The 20610-nt window shown below is 36.1% G+C and overlaps 5 protein-coding genes across 9 annotated transcripts in view; 2 read left to right on the top strand and 3 right to left on the bottom strand.

The window, feature by feature from the left end:
- Window positions 1–1100: 1100 nt before the first annotated feature.
- LOC113234797 (very-long-chain (3R)-3-hydroxyacyl-CoA dehydratase) lies at window positions 1101–8173 on the top strand. Of its 3 annotated transcripts, XM_026470288.1 has the most exons (7): window positions 1101–1390; window positions 1885–2016; window positions 3156–3279; window positions 3408–3613; window positions 4302–4441; window positions 4981–5332; window positions 5366–8173. In XM_026470288.1, exons 1-6 carry the CDS (start codon window positions 1196–1198, stop codon window positions 5303–5305), a joined length of 1122 nt encoding a protein of 373 aa, XP_026326073.1. In that variant the 5' UTR covers window positions 1101–1195; the 3' UTR covers window positions 5306–5332; window positions 5366–8173. The 3 variants fall into 3 exon arrangements, with proteins under 3 accessions (XP_026326073.1, XP_026326074.1, XP_026326072.1); XM_026470289.1 differs by having other exon boundaries at window positions 1103–1390; window positions 3411–3613; window positions 4981–8171; XM_026470287.1 differs by having other exon boundaries at window positions 1105–1390; window positions 4981–8170.
- A 394-nt stretch (window positions 8174–8567) lies between these two features.
- Window positions 8568–11003, bottom strand: LOC113234791 (NADH dehydrogenase [ubiquinone] 1 alpha subcomplex subunit 13). The gene is made up of 3 exons (XM_026470278.1): window positions 10889–11003; window positions 10487–10707; window positions 8568–9227 (listed from the first exon to the last, which is right to left on the bottom strand). Exons 1-3 carry the CDS (start codon window positions 10989–10991, stop codon window positions 9090–9092), a joined length of 462 nt encoding a protein of 153 aa, XP_026326063.1. The 5' UTR covers window positions 10992–11003; the 3' UTR covers window positions 8568–9089.
- Window positions 11004–11417: 414 nt separating this feature from the next.
- LOC113234775 lies at window positions 11418–15208 on the top strand. The gene is made up of 4 exons (XM_026470254.1): window positions 11418–11757; window positions 13469–13638; window positions 14900–14980; window positions 15061–15208. The coding sequence occupies exons 1-4, from the start codon at window positions 11493–11495 to the stop codon at window positions 15142–15144; spliced, it is 600 nt and encodes a 199-aa protein (XP_026326039.1). The 5' UTR covers window positions 11418–11492; the 3' UTR covers window positions 15145–15208.
- An 89-nt stretch (window positions 15209–15297) lies between these two features.
- LOC113234774 (V-type proton ATPase subunit D-like) lies at window positions 15298–18473 on the bottom strand. Of its 3 annotated transcripts, none has more exons than XM_026470251.1 (5): window positions 18008–18473; window positions 17669–17907; window positions 16360–16441; window positions 16183–16292; window positions 15298–15736 (listed from the first exon to the last, which is right to left on the bottom strand). In XM_026470251.1, the coding sequence occupies exons 1-5, from the start codon at window positions 18272–18274 to the stop codon at window positions 15490–15492; spliced, it is 945 nt and encodes a 314-aa protein (XP_026326036.1). In that variant the 5' UTR covers window positions 18275–18473; the 3' UTR covers window positions 15298–15489. The 3 variants fall into 3 exon arrangements, with proteins under 3 accessions (XP_026326036.1, XP_026326037.1, XP_026326038.1); XM_026470252.1 differs by having other exon boundaries at window positions 15298–15662; window positions 16178–16292; window positions 18008–18292; XM_026470253.1 differs by having other exon boundaries at window positions 15604–15736; window positions 16178–16292; window positions 18008–18292.
- A 394-nt stretch (window positions 18474–18867) lies between these two features.
- Window positions 18868–20610, bottom strand: part of LOC113234807 — an 8118-nt gene continuing 6375 nt past the window's right edge. The window contains exon 9 of the mRNA XM_026470301.1: window positions 18868–20565. Within this exon, the coding sequence (XP_026326086.1) occupies window positions 19128–20565 (1438 nt within the window). The 3' untranslated portion in view covers window positions 18868–19127. The remainder of the gene's footprint in view (window positions 20566–20610) is intronic.

Genomic DNA, 20610 nt, shown 5'->3' with positions numbered 1-20610 from the left:
ACAGTAAATGAAAATCGTGAAAGTTGAAATTGAAGTAATTAAATAGAGAAAGAAGAAGGTCAAAGAATTTATTTTACAGTTGGATTTGACTTGAACTCACTTTTAATATTTAAGATAAGTGGTCAGGAAGATAAAATTACATTAATGTTTTTTTATCAGTTCCCACTAAGCTATGTATCACGCTTAATGTGTTAAAATCATGTTAAGATTTAAACTGCTGTTTATACTCAACCTATTATATTATATTATATTGGTAAAGTTAATTGAATGTAAAGAAATAATATCTTTTGTAACATTTTTTTAAACTTGAAGCTGTTTAGTTTATATGTTTGCTTTTAGACAGATAATAATCCAGCAATATTATTGAGACAATTAACTTACGAGTAATTAACTTAAGATAACCATAAGTAGTTTGTTTTTGTTCTTTGTCTGTGATTGTTTGTTTCAATTATCTAACAAGAATGTTATGTCGCTGTACACTGTAAGTATTTATTATTATTTTACAAAGTAAAGGTATTCATTTACAAAGTAAAGGTTTCTTTTCTACTTTTTCTTTGGCAAGAAAAGTTCCCTCTTCTGTTGCGGTTATTTGTTTTCTAAACGATAAATTACCTCAAATAGTATTTAGCGCGATGAACTTGAAATCGATAGAGTCGATATTTTTAGTTTACATTACAAACATCACCACTAAACATATTGCCATTATTATCATTTTCAAATGTTGCCATTTATAACCACCGAGCTGTTAATCAATTTTAGAAGAAATCGATTACATGGTGTTGTAAGAAGGAAAGAAATTAAATAATATTTTGAAATGGACATACGACTTTTCATAACATAGAATAAATTATTGCTCATTATTTTTCAAAATCTCTAAGGTTCATTCATTTGTCATCGATAACCATAATGGTCAATAAGTGGTCAATCATCAGTCATCCATCACATAATTTTTCAATCACCAATAAAATCGATTAATTTACTGTTAGCTCAGCTTGCCGTTTGAAACTATGAAATCGATTCGATACGATTATTGAAATTGAGAGGAAGGAACATTGACTTAGTCAATGGGAAGGAAAGACGATTTCGCCAATTTGGATTTGAGCAAAATAATCTAAGTAAAAGTGACAAAACGTCTTATTCTTATTGTTTTTGTTATTTATTATCTAATTTGATGGACGGTTAACGTATTACCATAATGGTTATACCAAGCCCATTCGTTTACTGGGCGCAAACTGAGCGTGTCGTGAGTTTGAAGATAGACTTGAAAAATGTCTCAGAACCAGATGTGAAGGTTCTCGAAAATACTATTAAATTCTCAGCCCAGGGAATCGGAGCACATGGCCAGAGTCTTTACCAATTCTCCTTGGACTTGTTCTCGCCAGTTAAGTCCGTAAGATGCGAATTATATGATATTTTCCTTACCGGTACTTCTATCCTGTGAAAAATGAGTTTCGAGGAAGTTTCATGATCTAACGCTGTAATCTGGTATCTCCTTCCTCATAAGTTACTTTGAAAGTTTTATCTAGTTATGTTCTTGTTAACACTTCTAACTTTGACATAAAACTATATATAGAATATATATATATATAGAAACAAGTGTAGTTTACGAAATTTCTTGGAAGTGCTCAAAATCTGTGCTTTCAATATGTTTTGAGTGCACTTTTCAATTGCTTTCATTGCCATTTACACATCTGACCGTACCTTCGACTTCTGAATAAATTTCATCTCTAGTGTTTTTTAACTGCCATAATAATGATGTATGATGTAGGACATTGGTCCTAAACTAATAATAAAATTCACTTTTAGTTATAGCATTTGATAGAATATATTTATATAGAACATTGTAATATTAATATGTGTACATTCATTTACATTATGTGACAGAGTGATTCAAATGACGGGGATCCAGTACCCGTACGAGTGTTTGACAACCGTGTAGAGCTGGTGTTGCACAAGAACAAAGCATCCTGGTGGCCTCGACTCACTGCCCAGCCGCAGAAACCTGCATGGCTCAAGGTATACATATTTTATTTTATTTAAATAGTTGTTACATCCTACTATGTACTTGGTACATCCCACTTTCTCCACTCTTATCTGTTTTGGGCTTTTAATTAATAATTGCTGTTGACTCAGTAATAATTCAACATCTTTGGTATTCAATACCTTAAGATGTTCAGCAGGCATAACTATGCAGCATCTTCTTAAACATTTTCAATTCTGGCATTCTGAGCATAATAATGTTACTTCTGATTGATTCTATATATATTCTATGGCTGGCCAAAGAGAAGAGACAAGTAATTATGTGAGCTAGCAATGGACTCAGAAATATAAACAACTTTAGAAAAATAATCACTACTTATTCAAATTTAATTTTTTTATTATTAACCTATTATGATCCACTGGTGGGCAAAGGTCTCCCCCAAAATCCTCCATTGCTCCCTGTTTTTGATGATCTCCCACCACTCTCTCTCAAACCCATCAAGATCTTCCTTCTCGTCTCTCCACATTGGATCTTTCCATCCTTAGGCACCCAAGATGTGACGACTTTCACCAACTTCTCAGGTTGTATCTGGCTAACATGGCCCGCCCAATCCCATTGGAGCCCGGCTGTTTTATTTATTTAATTAAAAAATTCATACGCAATGAATAACATTTTATTAAATTTCACCAACTTCTGCTGTCCCAATTCCCTTTTAAATTTACAAAAAAATCATTCTTATAAGAAACTAAGTCTATCAGCATTAAAAAAAACATTAGTAAATTTTATTCAGTTTGTATGAAAAAGCATTTTATTAAATTTTACCAACTTCAGCTGTTCCGATTTTTTCCTCCCATACAATTAAATGAACCTTACGTAAAAATGAGTCAGTCAACACTAAACATTTTTATGGACAACAGACGCTTGACCAAAAAATTGACCATGCCAAAATTGTTGTCACAAACAAAAATACTCAGGACCCATTAGGGTCCTAAGAAGTTTCCTTGTATCTTCTATGGTTTCATTTGTGTTCAAACAGAAGGGATAAGGCATTTGCGTGAAAAACCTGTACTATGACCCTTTGCTGGCTTATGATGACATTGAACTCTGCTGAAGCTTCTCCAATATTGATTTAAAATTTTTTATTAAGAGTCTCATCCTGCTCTGTTACTTATAGATAAACTTTGACCTATGGAAGTCGGAGGATGCGCAAGACAGTGACGAGGAGAAACGCGACGTCATGAAGGATTACCCTGGAATGTATGACAAATTGCACAAAGAAGAATTTGGATATAGGAAAGGTAATTTTTTTCTTTATTTTACTCCCTTTGAAACAAAAAAAAACGAAATTCTATAAGGAAATAATTATTGTTCACACTAATAAATTGTCTGAATATGGCAGAAAATATATATATATTTTTGTTTCCAGAAGATTTGAAAAAAGTGTACCTAATAATCTACAATCTTTTCCAATGGATTGGCTTCATGTACGTACTGACTGTAATGGCTGTACGCTACACTAAGCTGGAGTATGCTTCAGTGCCTGACACATATGAACATGTAGGATCTGCTATGAAGTTTCTTCAACTATTACAGTACTTGGAAGTCATGCATCCATTGTTTGGGTACACCAGGGTGAGTCCTTTAGTCCGTCACTATAGTTCACTAATGTAGCTAAATCCCACCTAGGCCCATTATCAACCAAAGCAAAGTGGTAGATGTGTTTTTAATATAAATTTCAGCTATTTCTGCTCAATGCAGTGATAGTATCCAGCACGGCTTGCAGTTTTGATGATGATGTCTATCCATCTCGCTACAGAATGTCCATGTTTCTGTAACTGTTTCTTTGCCACTGTAGGGTTATCTCCTTACTCCACTTTGCCCGCCCTCCCGTTGCCGCACTGATACCGGGGACTAAGCAAAAGACTTCAGCTGTATTCCCACTTTGTTTCGTTCCTACTCAATATAACCGTAACATTTCCACATCCTTTTCCAATATACAATAATTATATAAGTTATCAATCCTTGAAACTAATTTCATAACAGGTTGTTGTCCGTCATTATCATTATTCATTCTACCATTGTTCTTCGCGCACTGTGACCCTGCAGGTGAACAATCTAACCCTTGTGAATATTAAAACTGTTCTACACTGTAAGTTGTGCTAAATAAGATTATGTCTACATAAGTAGGCACAACCTTCTCGAATGAGAAATCCTGAAGATGGGTAACAAGTGTCTTCATTCGAATTAGGCCTACCAATGATGTGGCATATTATAGGCTCACATAGTGGTATATTAGTCCATTATATGTGTGATATTCCAGGGTGGTGTGTTAGTCCCATTTATGCAAGTAAGCGGTAGAGCATTCGTTCTATTCGCCATGATAGAGGCGGAACCTCGAATGCAAACGAAACCTGTGGTCTTCTATCTCTTTCTTGTTTGGAGCTTCATTGAAATTGTCAGGTATTTATTTTCTCCTGGTATTAAATTAGTCATAGATTAAAGAAGCCCAGAAACGAAAAAAAAGTAAAGACAAATCGTACATGACACCAAATACTGTCGTAACTCAAACTTGGAATTTAGAAAACATTTAAAAAAATACTGAATGGACCACAAACCAATATAAATAAATATGTACATTGGTTTCATTCAGTATTTTTGTATTTCTCAATTCCACAATTTTGAGTTACGACAGTATTTATTTCGTGTGCGATATGTTCCTGTACCATTAGAAATCCATTCGCTATATCTTAAGTCCTTAAGACCAGGAAAGAGTTTAAAACATTATTAGACTTTGTAATTTCTCATTGAACATTACTATGATTTTCAAGTTAGATGGTTAAGGCACAAAACCAGTTTAGTAAGTATTCATTAATGCCTATCAGCTCTTGACTAGAAGTGAAACTACAAAGGCACTTTCCGGGAAATGTTCAGCAGGCCAGAATAGAAGTAGATGAATTTAGAAAAAAATGTGCACTAATTACATTTCTTCCAAATTACAGGTATCCGTTCTACATTTCTCAACTATACAAGAAGGAAATATACATACTTACCTGGTTACGTTATACACTGTGGATCCCTCTTTATCCTTTGGGCATTCTTTGCGAATCTATCGTCATCCTGAGAAACATTCCATACTTCGAAGAAACGCAAAAATTTACAATTGCACTTCCGAACGAATGGAATTTTGCGTTCCATATGCCAAGTTTCCTTAGAATCTATTTACTACTAATTACATTCCCCGGTATGTATTTTGTTATGAAACACATGCACAAACTGCGTACAGTGAAACTGAAGCCAAAGATTGTCATTAAAAAGTCTAAATAGGATAAATTATTACAATACTACGACTTCGTTTTGTACTCTGTAAAGTGCGGCAAGTATAAGTATACACGTATATTTTGTTATTACAAACAGTTAGGGTTTTGGCATTATGTGTTAGAATATAACAAGATTGGGGGCACATATTGATTTTCTTTTTAGTTTACTAACTCCACGTTGTGTTTATTTATCCTTCATAGAATTAGCGTATCTTATTCCAGCGTGACCATGGTTGAGTCTTTGAAGTTTCGACTAGTTTGGTAAAAAGTCGCCGTTCAGTCGGTTCTAGTCGCAAAAAACTAGATTTAGTCGCCGTTCAAAAGTTGTAAGGGTGTTTTTTACCGTCCACTCTGGAATAAACGTATTCCAACTGTACCATTCCCCAATCTCGAGAATCACGACACCTAAATTAAATTTACTTTTAAAAAGTCGTGATTTAGTCGGTTCTAATTGTAAAAAACTAGATTTAGTTGTCATGATGCCATTTTGAAGTTATAAGGATGTTTTACTGTCCACGTTGAAATGAGCTTATTCCGGCGGCACCATTTTTAACCGACTTAAAAAAGGAGGAGGTTCTCCATTCGACTTTTTTGTATGTATGTTACGCGCCATTTGTGAACCGATTTTGATGATCCTTTTTTTTTGTTGGAAAGAGGGTACCTCAGAAGTGGTCCCATTTAAATTTGAAGAAAATATTCGACCTCTAAAGGTCTCTCTCTAAGGGTAAATCGACTATGGTCAGGCTGGAATAAGTCACACATGGAATTAAGATAATGGTTTCTGTTGAATTACTCCAAATCAAACTATTTGTGTTTAAACCTTTGTTTTTTCGACTGCGGAAAGAAAGAATCACTGAAGCGACATTTTGTGAATGTTATAGTAGAGCGTTTTAAAGCTTTTTTTTCGTTTAAGAAATAAAATCGTAACTTGTTTTTTAGAGAATGTAGAATTTTACAGAGATGAGTTCTATGAAAGTGTTTTTTAGAATTTGAATAGCATTAACTACGTTCCCGAAAGAAACTTTGATGCGACGCCATAACGCGAAATATAGTCTCGAAGAGACCAATGAAACGACATCCTATGGCCAAGCCATACCCGGAATATTGATTGAAGCAAAAACAGTCAGATGAAATTTTCTAATGAATTAAACAGAAGTGTTTTTAATATGTTAGGTTTTTCAATTTGGCAAAGAAACGTTTTAGTATGACTGCTTTGAATCAGGGATATTTATACCTACCCTTTATTGCCCGTGGTACCACCAGCAGAACTACTAGTATTACACGGGTAATTGTCGTCATAGTAGCTTTTTAATTTAAACATAATAATTATATTCGGCACCATGTCATTATTATTATTATTATTATTGATATAATTTTAATACGAAAACGATAAGTTTTAACTATATTCATTATTTATTTTTGTTTTGTTTTATATAGCACTTTGCCTGAAGGCAGAGAAAGAGCGTAGCTCAGTGTTGCCACAAACACATTTTATATCTTTGACATAAAATAATCATTGCATCTAAACGTGACAAAGATTTTTAGATGCATTTTGTTTTTGTCTTACGACTGTTGCTCATAGGAATAAATATAATATGGTTGTTTATTTTTTACGCTCATTTAATCGACAACTGTCACTATTAAGCTTCCCAGAAGAAACGTTCAAGTAACTTCTCTCATAAATTACTTGAATAAAACGTGCTTAGAAAAAACAATGACATTACATTAATAGTACATTGAAACCAAGTGTTTTAAAAATACTTTAAGCCGTTAAGTTTATGGGGAAATGCCATGTTTAGTGACATATCTTACTAATAAAGGTTGTCGCATACATTTAAAACTGACAAAAAATTCTACGGTACTTTAACCGACATCAGCAGAAAAACGCCTAATTTCAACAATATATGATATGTAACTTCTATACATATATATAAATTTCGTCCAAAATATCGCATCAGTGATTCTTCCTTTCCACCGTCGATATAAATCAATGTTAAACCCAAAGGGTAAGTACAAGATGGTTCGATAAAATATTCTCTAATAATTAATTACAAATTTCGAGCATTATCATAAACTCCGAAGTTATTATTTCTGTTACTTCGAAGTAATCACAGCTTCTACGCATCGTTATTGCATTGCATGCGATGTAAAAAAAGTAGGCGCTGCTGCTCTAGCTTCACATTCACATTCAATACAAAATATATTCGACACTTAAACCGCACTAATTATTTGGTCTCAACCACAGCAACTGAAATAACTCTTAGAAAAGGTAGTTTCCCAAATTGGACCTACTCGGAATCAGCAGGGCTAATCGTCGGAGCACGATGAACGCAACAATTTATTGATACGTATTTTGTAAATTCTAAGTACCGCGACGAGCTAAGGAAATGATTTGCGTGTGTTAATTAAATATGATATTTTTAAGTAGACAAAAATCGACACTGCATCTATGCAACTGCTTGTAGACGTCATTACTCGTTAAGAGAAGTGAAAGGAATAGATACGTTCCTTTCTCGTTACGTATCTCGGCAAGTGAAGAGAAGTATCTGCAGATAATGCTGTCTTAAACATTATAACAAAGGACATATAAAAATGAATTCAGCTCTGCTTATTCCCAGTTGTCATGCTTAACTGGGAATACTGCCTCGGAACGAAAAAAGGCACAACTGCTGTATAAAGTATGCATAGTTGTGCCTTTTCTCGTTACGAGGGCAGAATAAGCCTTCAGCTCTTATGTAGGGTAACGCTAATGTCTTTTGTTCTTTGCATTTATTTTTGTCATAAAGTTTCAAATGCTCAAGTTTAAGTTAGTATTGTTTACATGCAAATAAATTTTCCTTATGTTTCCAATATAAAAATAACATAATTAGTCAGTCTATAATTGTGTTTACATTTTTATATTATACAGGTGGAAGTAAACGTGTTGTTAAAAAAAAACCTTGTTTTTCTATATTCCTAAAGTAATAAATAACACTTGTAAGCTGTACTACGCATAATAACGCACACACACACACACACAACTAGGGAAACCCTGTGTCGCGGGTGTCATGCACACGCATAGACAACTACAAATTACATCCAAACTCACGAGAGAAGCAAATGTAGGCCATACAAATATTTCACCCGACCCGGGAATCGAACCTGGGACCTCTGCGTGGCAGTCGGATACGGATAGTAACCGTTCGGCCACAGATGCAGTTGAAGCATAAATCTTTACCGAGATGGGGTTATTATCTAACAAAATTACACAGTAATAGTTAAAAATCCTGTTACTATACATTTCTTTATTCATAAGTAAATAAAACTACATAAATTAACAATTCTTTTCAACTCAGTTTTGACAAGCAGTTTCAATTAGACTACACCAGTGAACAAAAATACCTTAATGAATGAAAAGAAGCAAAAAATTGCCACTTGCAGTAATTTTCACTGTACGATTTTTCTATATAACACCTATTTGGTTTTTGAAATTAGCTGGCGTAAGGGAAAAACAACGTCAATGACACCAGGCTATCCTTCCCCTTACATGGTTAGCCTGCAGTTGTAATTTATATGAAAATGCGTAACTGCAAATGGCAAATAATGCTGGGGTCACGTTAATATTGGGCTGTCCAAAGTTACCCACTCAATAGCCATGTAGTTGACAGTCAATATAGATTTCTTTACATCAAATACCACAAAGTATTCACACTTCATGTTAGTTGCGGCAACTGTTACATAACAGTCTTCACTAAATAACTTCCATGTATTGTATTCACATTGTGACCCCAGCAAGCATGTCAAATAAGTATTTAACTCCTCAGCTTGATGTAGGCTCTCTGGAACCAAGCTTTGGGGTCGCAGTGAGCATAGTACTCATGGAATATTGGTTCCACCAGCTGGTCAGGGGGGATGAGCTTGTAAACACGTTCTCCATAGTAAGTGCCTACCTGTAAAGAGCACAGTTCAATTTACATCATGCTAATTGTATGAAGATTAAAAACATTTAAAAAAAATGTGATTTGAAGAATAATAACTTGACATATTTATTAAATTGGCCTTATTTTAGAGTGACCATTAGTTTTTAAAGTATGCCTTCTCAGGTTAAAACTCATCATAGCTTTACTTTTGACAAAATAAAAAGAAATTGTTTACTTTGGAAAATTTTCCATTTTGAAAAAGTTATATTTCTAAATATTTTTTCCACATTCGATAGTTGTTGTTGATTCAGTATCTTCACTGCACAAAAACAATGGAGCCATTATAAAGATTTTTTATTTACCTCATTTTTTGCTGTTGTCCAGTCATTTTAAATCTCGTTCATCTCTAACTAGCTTTTAGCTATACAGTTTATTTTATAATTCACAATAAATTAATCTTCAAAAGATATTTGAAAACGAAGAACATTATTATGAGTTTTTGAATTATATACAGGGTGTAAATTTGATATAGGGCAGCAAGGCCAGCAAACCTTAATCGTTGTTGTTACAGGAAAACGGTTCCTGAAAACCGATCCATGAATTTTGAACATATTTTGATTGGCATTCACAGGTTTTGAAAAAATGGTACAGTCAGCAAGATAGAAGGCAATTTTTACAAAACTTTTATGCCAATCGATCCAGTGGTAAGGATTATTGTCTCTATGGGACTACTCGAAATATCAGAAATTGCGAAAAACTTCTTGAAAATTCATGGATAGTCTTCTAGAACCGTTTTCCTGTACAATGATTAATGTAGCTGGCCTTGCTGCCCCGTCTCAAATTTACACCCTGTATATCCAATTTTTCAGATGTTTCTAAAAAAATTTTCAAATTTTCAAATTTGAAATTTTTCACAAAATTACCCAACAATAGCTGCAATTAATATTGTTTACATTCTGTAAATAAACCTAAAATATTTTTTTTAAAAACATTGTTTTTTAATATTTTTACAGATGCAATCTAGAGATGATTAAACTATAATGTTTTAGCTTACTGGTCATCATATCTATACAGCCCTTAAACACGTCTAAAAATTGGGAAGCCTGATCATCTGCATAACGCCTTGTGCAGCAAGTTTGTCTTACACACTAACTTACTTAAGACCTACTGACAAAATGTGTATCGGGCCATTTACATAACCCACATTCCATTCTACGTGCGAGGCTGTCGATTTGCGCGTTTGACGTTTTGCAATTGAGACTATTTGTGTATAATATGACATTTCCTACCTCCCATCCTTTGACATCTTTCATGAGCTCTCTCTCCGCGTCGCGGTTCCTGCGCAGCTGCTTCAAGTATTCTCTGTCTCTCTCAGCCAGCAGCATTGGGTATATTGCCATTTTACTCGAACGCAGTTCAATCTCATGTTTCAAGATTTTCTTGTAGTTTATGTAGTACAAGTATAAACCACCGATCGTCACCGCCGTAAACCCAGCAAACAAAGCATAACCTGGAAACATACGTCAAAACGTTATAGAATTATTTAAATAACAGATAACAAGTCACAAAATAAAACAAAACTAAGAAAATAGTCCGAAAACTAAAACAAAATACATGCCAACATAACCTATATACAATGTTACATAACAAACGCAAAAAACAAAATATTGCGGAATTTAATATATACAAACCACTAAATAATGTTTTCGCTGGATTTCTTTTATATCTTATTGGTTGATAGCCTCCCGGAGGAGGCAAATCCTGTTTTCGGGCTACCTGACAAAACTCAGCCATTTTTGTGATTTGAAAATCAGATGTCAAATCATTGACATCAGATTTTTTTTAATAGAGTTTTAACGGCTTTGGCATAACGCCATACAACCTAATCCGACCTAATGCTTCTGTGGACACAACAATAGATTTAAAACTGATTTTAGAACGAAATACAAAATTCTCCATTAATTCGCGTAATAACTTTATTTAAAACATTGTAAGTATTAACCTTAAAGGATGGAAAGAAAAAATAAAGGAAGTATACTATGTGTAGACAGGACTCAGCTTACTCATAATCTTTGCTAAAAATAATAATAATCTTTTGTTTAAAATAACCTTTACTTCCGGGCGGCAAATTCAAAATATTAAATAAGAAAACCATTGACTTATAATTGTAAGTCAATGACGAAAACCGATTATTTTCTTCGCTTGTATCATAGCAACTAATCAATTCCGAGAACGTACATATTTTTTTACGCACTGCGAAATATTATTTTATAGTAATTTGTGGAAACGACAGAGATGGACCCGTTTGAACCTCCAAAGCAGATGGATGAAGAAGCCCAAGCTGATATTCCTGAAGGCAAAGATGAGGAAGAAATTTTGAAGATAAAGCAATGCGAACGCATCAAACTTTACCCTAAAGTTCCACCTGAGCCTTCGGCCTATGGAAAATACTCGAATTACAGCCGTCCTTGGATTCTCCAGGATGGCCGTGGTATTCCTGGCCAGGGTAGTCTGATGCGTGACTCCTACAAAATTCCGAAAAGGCTTAAACCTTTAATAGGTGAGTTGGAGTACATACCACTTTATTACCAGTCTTACTACCGGTAGTACTATGGGAAAACTGTCTACCTGTGTTACTACTTACTACCTCAGCTGGTAACTGGTATGTACCACCACAAAAATATAGTGAGTTGGTTTGATCTAATTTCACGCTATAACCAATGCGGATCAAGCGTGCTGTAATCACTGCTACAAACATGCGAATAATTTCGTTGACTCACTGCTAGGTTTCGGAAACAAAGTTCTTAATTTTCTTATTTCGGGCACTTAGCATTGCTTATTATTTAGTGTTTGAATTATGTTGTGCGTTCTACTTAAAAACTTCCTATTGCGGCGCAACAGAATAGAACAGAATTGTAACGATATTGTACATGTTAAAAGAACTTGGGCCAAGAAGGCCAAGAACTGTGGAAGTTATCGAGACGTGACCGTGCAGGGAATGTGTGCTGAAATTAAATAGCGCCTTGCTGCAAATTTGTTTATTTGGATTTGTTTCACACAAATGCTCACCAAACATAGTCCTTAAGTAAATAATCTAAACTGATCACAATTATTAATATAAGTAAATCTGGAATTATATTACGCGTGATAAACGTGGCAGTCCGGCTGAGAGAAGAGGAAGTGAGCAAGAGAGTGAACGAATTAACGTTCATAAAGAATATAGATATTGAACCATTGACAATCTAAGGGGTACCTTTCACTGTCTAACAGTACATAGCCTAATGAACTATGTGGTCAATTGTGTAACGTACACAATAGATATGAGCCAAAATCGGAAGATTTTCATTCCGCGGAAGATTTTCCAATTTGTACGTTACACTATTGACCATAAATTTCATTATGCTATGCATTGACTTACAATTAATGCTATGTCACAATATCGTTACAAAAATTCGCTTCCATTCCGTTCTGCCGCAATACCAATTGGGCAGAAAGTTTTCTTTTTTGGTCTTAAGATTTTTGTTACTTTTTTAAACACTGTTTAAAACTTAGTACTCAGCTATTTAGTTACCTTGTTGTATTAAAATTAAATTAAATATATTAAAATATTATAGTAACTGTTGGTGTACCTAATAAATAAATAAATACTCACTAACCAATGAACTAAACTCATCATGAAATTTTAATATAATTATCCAACCCAACATTATCTAACCATGCTTACGTGTTCTACTGCTGATGCGTCGGAAAGATTCATAAACCTTCTCCAACATGCAGGAATGCGGATTCGAGACCATTTTTTTTTGTACCTACATTTAAATTGAAGCAAACTATAATAATGAAATCTTATCTGCACACGATTTGAAAAAAATTGTATTAAAGTCCCAAATCCTACTCACACCGTCACTACTTGCTGGAGTATCACTGTATAAATCTATACCAAAATAATAATACTAATAATAATAACGCACACACTCAACATAGCCCCGGCTGGCCCCGCACGGCACTAGGGAAACCCTGTGTCGGGGGTGCCATGGACACACACATAGACACCACAAATTACACCCAAACTCACGAGATAAATAATGTAGGCCATACATTGACTTACAAGGCCATACAAATATTTCTCGCGGCCCAGGAATCGAACCTGGGACCACTGTGTGGCATGGTAACCGTTCGGCCTTGGAGGCAGAGGAGGCAAAATATATATTATAGATTAAATTTTATTTATAGAGACAATAAGAGATCCCTTTCTAATTTTCTTAATAAAGGTGTACGAAAGCGGATGCTGACGGACTTCTTTTGGGAACAAATGTTGGAGGAAATGCTGGATGAAATAGCACTCTCGTCGCCTGTGAGCGAATACTGCACAGAGTACGATGCCAACTACGTACGGGACAACTTCGAACCGCGCAACTTGGAGTATACTAGGGATAAAACTGTGATTATATAGCATTTTTATATTACCGTGTTCATTTCGCTGTAGATCAATTCTTGTTTGGATATCTAAAACACAAATAATTTCACCCCACGCAACAATCTACTTGTTAAAATCAAAAGCACATCAAGCTTGACACTGGACATAGAACCGTTTTTATTAGAAGCGCAAAATCGTTTTTTTATAATACCAAGCAGAAGTGACGGGACGAACATGTCGTACGCCTGGTGGTAAGCGCAGTCGCAGTGCCACTCACTTTTAAATCGCAATGATCCTAGGGGCACTGCCACTGCGTCTGTCGCCCTAGGACATAAGTTGACAAGTCTCATGTGACTGGAATTCCACCAGCACCTTTGCCCTTCAAAACCGGAACGCAGTAATAGTCACATTACTGCTTGGCGGCAGGAATAGGTAAGGTGGAAGTATTTCCCTAGACGAACTCTTTCACAAGGAGATATACTGCCACTAAAATATATTGTGTTAATATCGACGTGCCCGTGACCCTGAACCCGTCTTTATGATCAATGCTGTCCCCCCATAAAGGCTCTTTGAACAGTTTTATGATACGTATGTTTAATATTTCGACTTCAATGTGGTTCAAGGGTATATACCTACTTCATTGTCTGAGAGCATATAATGTACAAGAGCATAGTGCTCTTGCCATTTTGGCCTTTTGACCGTACTTATTGTAAGTTACCCAGTTTGTTATAAGTGACCCAGGCACAGGAGTAAAATGAGCACAGAACTTTACTTGTTAAAATTAAATTCCCTGCCTGCTGACTTGTTCCCTGAACGTTATAACTTGGGCCTATTCAAGGTGAGAAAGAATCATAGATATAGAAAAAAAAATGAATAGGCATTATTTAGGTGCGCATGCTCCATCGTCAACCTCATCGTCACTTTCCATCAGGTGTGACAGGGGTCAAATACGCACTTTATAAAAAAAAGATCGTTTGTTCCACCCATCTAAGTGGGAACATCAGTACTTGAAAATCCTGCTGGACCCACTAGTGAAACCAAGAGTGGAACTAACAGTCCGAAAGGAAATTTACTTGTTAAAACTAAGATTGTTGGTTCACCATCTAAGTGGGGATGTCAGTACTTGAAAATCCTACTGGACCCACTAGTGGAACCAACAGTCCGAAAGGAAATTTTAATCCTAAGCTTGACGTGCTCTTGACCCTGTACCGATGTTTAGGGACGTAACATCAGATGATTTAAATAAATCACGTATGACATTCCCTAATCTGACCCAATTTTGCAGATGCATCTAAAATATCCTCTCTACGGGACTGGTTCCAGTGCAACAACATTTTACAGCGAAACCATCCAGAAAACTGGGCCGGTAAGTTCGATTATTATTAGGCCGTCAAGATCGATTTTTGTTAAGATTGATTTGCGTTTAATAAACTTTTTTATTCCCAGTTTGAAATATTGGAGAAGTTCCGAAGATGTCAGTACTTTACTAGGCCGATGGAAGAACGCCTGGACGACGGATGGGTCCTGTAAATGTTTTGTAGATTTTGTACCTTATTTATTTCACAATAAAACATGTTTGGGTAATTCTAAATTAATTTATTATTTTTTTATGACAAGACAAATGTGACTATAAAATATATCTATACTTGCACGTTAACAAAAGTCCTAAAGTTACATTAAATAAAGGAAGTCGTAAATTCGCTTTTAGTTTCAAAAGTGTTTGAGTACCATATTACAGCAATGTCTGTATGAAATTTGACGTATAAATTGTTCCATGAAGCTGCGGAAAATTCATTCCTTAAACCTGCGCTGGCAAAATGCTAAAGGGACCTAAGATGGTCCACACAGGCTTGTGTTACTCCACCATCATAAGGGTTAAAATAGCAAATCATCATCATCCCAATTATGCGGCAAGCAGGGTGGAACCCTGAAGTCACCAGAAGATGACGAATGTGTAGAGAGCGGCCCGGGATGTAATATCCCTGTGACGCACTCGATGACCAACGTTCGAAGGCGTGTTGATGATGGCGCGTTTGGGATCTCTGAAGCTAGATAATGTACACTGGTAATGTATCTACCTACTAGGAATAGTTCAGGTAATACGAATATACGTAGGTAATACCTGTTGAGCAAAAAGAAAAAAACATGGTTGTCTACCATCTTGACGAGTCATCACCAGACGATAAACTGGAATTGAGTCAGTGGTGATAATCAGCACTGCCACAATTCCAGCCAGTAAGAAGTTTTTATCGGAGTAAATGTTATATAAAATTTCGATCATGCCATTTGTATCGGAAAAAGTGTTCGTCTACACTAAACTACAAAACTACATCTAGGAATTCGTGACAGCGAACTATCAACGTGTACCTAGTAGACATGCGGTCAATATGCATGCGATGTGGAGACAATGTCATGTGTAGGGCGCTGCGGACCTCGGTCCAATATTTACGCTATAATCTCTAAAATATACTGTATGCCACAGTACTATAAGAACTACACTTTGTGGTGCTGGTCTGGTGTTGAGTCGTCAAATTTAATGGCAACCTTAAATCTGCCAACGTACCTAACTTGAATTCCATACCATCTCCAATAATGCGACTCTGTTTCAAAGCTTGTAAGGCGCGTGTGCGTATTTTCTTAGCCTTTACCATCTTCAGGCGGTGAAATTCTTCTCTCTCCTAAAATCATAAAGATGTTTAAATGTCGCTGTTGCGGAGAAAATGCTTATCTTGTAAATGAACTTACTCTCTCGTCCATTTCCATTAAAATATAACGTTCAGTATTTTGTAGTTTTGGCATGATCACCTTTTCGATGCCATTTACTTTTCTGTAAACATACCAAAAAAGGTGTTAAACAAGATCAGTTCCTTCGTCTTCATTTCGTATCGATAGCGTACAGTATTTACTGCGGCCTAAAACGAATCTACGAAGTTGCCGTATCAACGTATCTGTATAAAAGAGCAAATACCGCTGAATTGCGGTAGTACATGTATGCCACTGTGGTGAAAGGATTTACCAATCGGCGTAACTATGTACTTGCCGATTGTTAGGTTAGATTGATAGATTGTTGAAAGGGAACACGAATTGCACGACGTTCCCGAGAGGCTCCTTTTATGCACCTCATCAGATCAGTCCCTACCCCTAAAGATCAGTAATGATGATGGTACATATATAATCTTAAGCAACAAAAAACATTGAAAGTTTCCATACGTCAAAACAAAGAACAACTCATAAAAAAGGCGAGTGCTGTACAGGTTCCTTTCCAACAAAGTTATGGACAAGCCCTTTGTTTGTTTCTGCTAGGATGACAGCAATACGGTGTTCTTTACACCATAATGTTATATTACTAATACAAATTTTTTATTCCAGATCATCTTCATCTTATCAACAAATGTCTGTTTACGATTCAAGTATTATGGTTGTTATTAGTTTAAAATATATAATAATTATTATAATATTTGGCTACGTTTCATTAAGTACCAATAAAATTCCTGCTTGCATGGAAGGACGAACAATCTACGACAATGTTAACTGGTATTACATAATCGTAAGATCATGGGACTAAATATCATAGACGACAAATAGAACTGCTTCGGTGGCCGAACGGTTACCATGCCGGACTGCCACGCAGAGGTCCTGATTTCGATTCCCAGGCTGGGAGAAGTATGTGTATGGCCTACATTTATTTATTTCGCGTGTTTGGGTGTAATTTGTGGTTGTTTATGTGTGTGTCCATGGCATCCGCGACACAGGGTTTCCCTAGTGCGGGGCTATGAGTGTGTTGCGTTATTATTATTATTATAATCTTTTAGGCCTTGGGAGAGGCGAAAGCGCCTTTTCCTAGGCCTAAAAGATTAATTATTATTATATATATTTTACACTATTATTATTATTGTTATATCTATTTTAGACTCTCGCCTCCCCCAGGAACTAAAAGATTAATTATTATTATAATGGTTTGAAATAACACATCAGATTTTTGTATCTACATAGGTGCCTACTTTTGTATCTACAGATATACCTACTCGCTAGGTATAAAGAAATTTTTTATCACCTTAAAGTCGTTTTAATAGCTGCATCCAACAAAATGCAGGTGTTCCTCAAGGAAGCAAACTTGATCAGTATCCTTACGGCTTCTCTGAAGGCCTTTTTCGCTTCACTGGTGCGGTGACCGCCAGCTCCAAGCCCTGCGTAGCGCAAAGCATCGCTGGCGGTGGGGTCTTCCACAGCTTGAAGGGAGACCGTAGCCACGCCTGATATGTTTTCATTTATTCTCAGTACTCGGACTTGAGCCTTGAAAAAGTCAAAACCAATGCTAATAATTAAAAGAGCGTCTTGCAAGAGGGAATCGAATAGATACAATTTAAATTATTTTAAAATTTTCAACTGTTACCTCCCCGATATTTTCTAAAACCATAGCATTGCTCTCGCCATTAGTAAACTTCACGGCTGCAAGTGAAATATAAGCTTCTCTCAGAATATGTCCTAGGACACCTTGAGTAGCAGCTAGTTCTGCGGCTGCCTGTCGCCCCCTCAAACGTAGGGCTTCGGTCTTTCGTTTCAATAACTGATAGCCACGGTTGACTTGCTCTTGACGGCGCTTTATCTCTCGAAGCATGAAGAGAGATGCCGTCACAGGGTAGCGGTTTTCAGTGTTCATTATTCGCCTCCTACCAAGGCCTTAGTTAAATATCAAAAATTTTGCTATTTTGTGCTTGCAGATAGAATTGTCAAATTGATTGTATTCAGTCAAAATGTTATTTGATCTCTTTGCATTTTTCAAACAGAAAAAATTGTGAACTACAATAATCCAAAGGATCCAATCCACGAATTATCAAAGAATGAGTTATAAAAAAACAGGGCTTAAGAGCTTAGAGGATGGAAAAAAAAGAAATATTCTAAGGCTTAGAGGATAAAAAAAAATTGGAAACCACAAGGTCAAGAGCACGTCAAGATTGATACTTAAGATTTAAATCCAACTCTATGCCGCTTACGAAAAGAACGATCCAAAGTACAAAGTGTCAAGCTTGACGTGCTCTTGACTGTACTAAACGGTTCCTAAAGTCTAACATTTTTGAACAGCAAAAAATAATAATAAATAAATATCTCTGGAGTTACATCACATTATAAGTTTTTAAAATAAAACAAGAGTGAGAAACACTTTTCAACTTACACTTTTTGGATCCTTTTTGTTTAATTACGTCCAATTATTGGTAGGTCAATGAACGTATAAATAAAAGGCTTGTTACATTTACGAAATATCAATTATATATTTAACTATAGATTTTTATTCTTTTTACATTTTATAAATGTCTTGTACACAATGTAGCAGTCTCTTATTCTATCTTACAACGAAATAAAGCATTTTTCTAACTGTTGATTTTACATAAGTTTTATCTACAAACAAACGACACTATACGACGAGTAAATTATGTTCCGATCCTAAATTATTTTGTAAGTAGAAGTACTGATAAGCACTAAGAAGTCTCTAAGAATCCGTCGAGAGGATCGAATCAACTATCCTGCCAATAATTATAGTTGCCCGAAGGAGGAGGAACTGGCATTGGCGGACCATTTGATGGCACACCGCTAGATGGATACGGGGACCCTTGTGGAGACCCATACCGTGGTCTGACCCATGGTCTAGTTTGATACTGATATTGGTTATTCGCGTAAGCTGCCAAGTTTTGACCAGTTGCATTGGGGTAAGGGTTTTGATTGGGTGGGTATCCCATGCTCTGCATGTTAGGATAAGGTTGGTTGGGAGTTTGCATTGTCGACGCAGGGAAATTAGGCTGTGATTGATTTTGCGCATTAGGTGCACTCTGTGCATTGGAATAGTTTTGATTTGATGTCTGGCTGGAAGCATTTGTTGGATTGTAATCAGCAGACGGAGGCTGATTTGTTGTCGTCTGGTTTACATATCCCTGAGTTTGATTGTTTCCATTACTTCCATAATTCGCTTGAGTGACTGGTGGGTTTGACGTGAACCCTGTATTTTGTGGATTTGTTCCATCATTGGCGAAATTTTGCTGTGTTGGATTTTGCGTGTTTGCATTTGACAGATATCCACTGTCTTGTGATGACGAAGAGATATAGTTAGCTTGATTGCTTGCCCCATTTGTGTCACTATCACTGGTAGTGCTGCTTTGGCCACTGCCGTTGTTTGTAGAGTTAGCTGTTTGATTGCTAGGTAGACTGTATTGAATGTTTTGATTACTTCCCTGTACCGATATTGTTCCAGAATTAGGCTGCATCTGCATATATTGTGGAGGCATCCCAGCGTACTGTGAAGTTGGCGTAGGATTGATAAAAGAATTTTGAGGAACAATTTGTTGCACAGGTGGTGGTTGTGTAATTGGTATCTGAGGTGGGTTGGTCATAGGTGATGAAGGTGGCGGGTTGTTCATGGGAGCCTGGACAATAGGGATTGTCCCTAAGTTTGGATTATTTAATTGCTGCCCTACTAAGGCGGCATTAATTTGCTGCGTAGATAGCTGCGTGTTCAAATTGATACTCGGCATGTAATGAGAGTTTGGTGGTACATTCATAGGCATTATTGGCACGTTGTATTGTACTCCGCCAGGAACTCCCAATTGATTGGGTTGCATTACAGTTACGTTTTGCCCAGGTTGCAGCACTTGTTGACCTAGTAAACCTGGTGGTAAACCTCCGGTTTGTACAATATTCGGATGGTTAGCAGGAATCATATACACTTGACTATTTGGCTGTCCAAGCACCGGCATTTGGCTTATGTTGAGTGGATTTTGAAGCACGGTCATCCCGTGAGGAACTGTTATCATTTGTACATTTTGTGCTGTGCTTTGCACTTTATTCGTCATTAGCTCTTGTTTCTGACCATCTTTGCTTGCCTGGATTTGGATAGCATTTCTGTCAATTTGCCGTATGTACATTCCAGTGCCTTCTTGAGTCACTCCTGACGCCGAAACACTGGGAAATACATTATACGTTTAGAATTACATCTTAATAATTAAA

Source organism: Hyposmocoma kahamanoa, unplaced genomic scaffold, assembly GCF_003589595.1.
Source record: "Hyposmocoma kahamanoa isolate Upper Pololo Valley unplaced genomic scaffold, ASM358959v1 86, whole genome shotgun sequence".
In the NCBI taxonomy this organism is placed as follows: domain Eukaryota; kingdom Metazoa; phylum Arthropoda; class Insecta; order Lepidoptera; family Cosmopterigidae; genus Hyposmocoma; species Hyposmocoma kahamanoa.
This window is presented reverse-complemented; position numbering and strand designations above follow the sequence as displayed.

Excerpts from the sequence above, each read along its gene's own strand:
- LOC113234797 (XM_026470288.1), top strand. The coding sequence starts at position 1,196 with ATGGTTATACCAAGCCCATTCGTTTACTGGGCGCAAACTGAGCGTGTC. Across the intron at positions 3,614-4,301 it reads CATTGTTTGGGTACACCAGG|GGTGGTGTGTTAGTCCCATT; the intron begins GTGAGTCCTTTA and ends GTGATATTCCAG. Across the intron at positions 4,442-4,980 it reads AGCTTCATTGAAATTGTCAG|GTATCCGTTCTACATTTCTC; the intron begins GTATTTATTTTC and ends TCCAAATTACAG.
- LOC113234791 (XM_026470278.1), bottom strand. The coding sequence starts at position 10,991 with ATGGCTGAGTTTTGTCAGGTAGCCCGAAAACAGGATTTGCCTCCTCCG. Across the intron at positions 10,708-10,888 it reads AGCGAAAACATTATTTAGTG|GTTATGCTTTGTTTGCTGGG; the intron begins GTTTGTATATAT and ends GTATGTTTCCAG. Across the intron at positions 9,228-10,486 it reads AAGATGTCAAAGGATGGGAG|GTAGGCACTTACTATGGAGA; the intron begins GTAGGAAATGTC and ends TGCTCTTTACAG.
- LOC113234775 (XM_026470254.1), top strand. The coding sequence starts at position 11,493 with ATGGACCCGTTTGAACCTCCAAAGCAGATGGATGAAGAAGCCCAAGCT. Across the intron at positions 11,758-13,468 it reads AAGGCTTAAACCTTTAATAG|GTGTACGAAAGCGGATGCTG; the intron begins GTGAGTTGGAGT and ends TTCTTAATAAAG. Across the intron at positions 13,639-14,899 it reads AGTATACTAGGGATAAAACT|ATGCATCTAAAATATCCTCT; the intron begins GTGATTATATAG and ends CCAATTTTGCAG.
- LOC113234774 (XM_026470251.1), bottom strand. The coding sequence starts at position 18,274 with ATGAACACTGAAAACCGCTACCCTGTGACGGCATCTCTCTTCATGCTT. Across the intron at positions 17,908-18,007 it reads TTTTAGAAAATATCGGGGAG|GCTCAAGTCCGAGTACTGAG; the intron begins GTAACAGTTGAA and ends GACTTTTTCAAG. Across the intron at positions 15,737-16,182 it reads GGAGATGGTATGGAATTCAA|GTATTACCTACGTATATTCG; the intron begins GTTAGGTACGTT and ends TTTGCTCAACAG.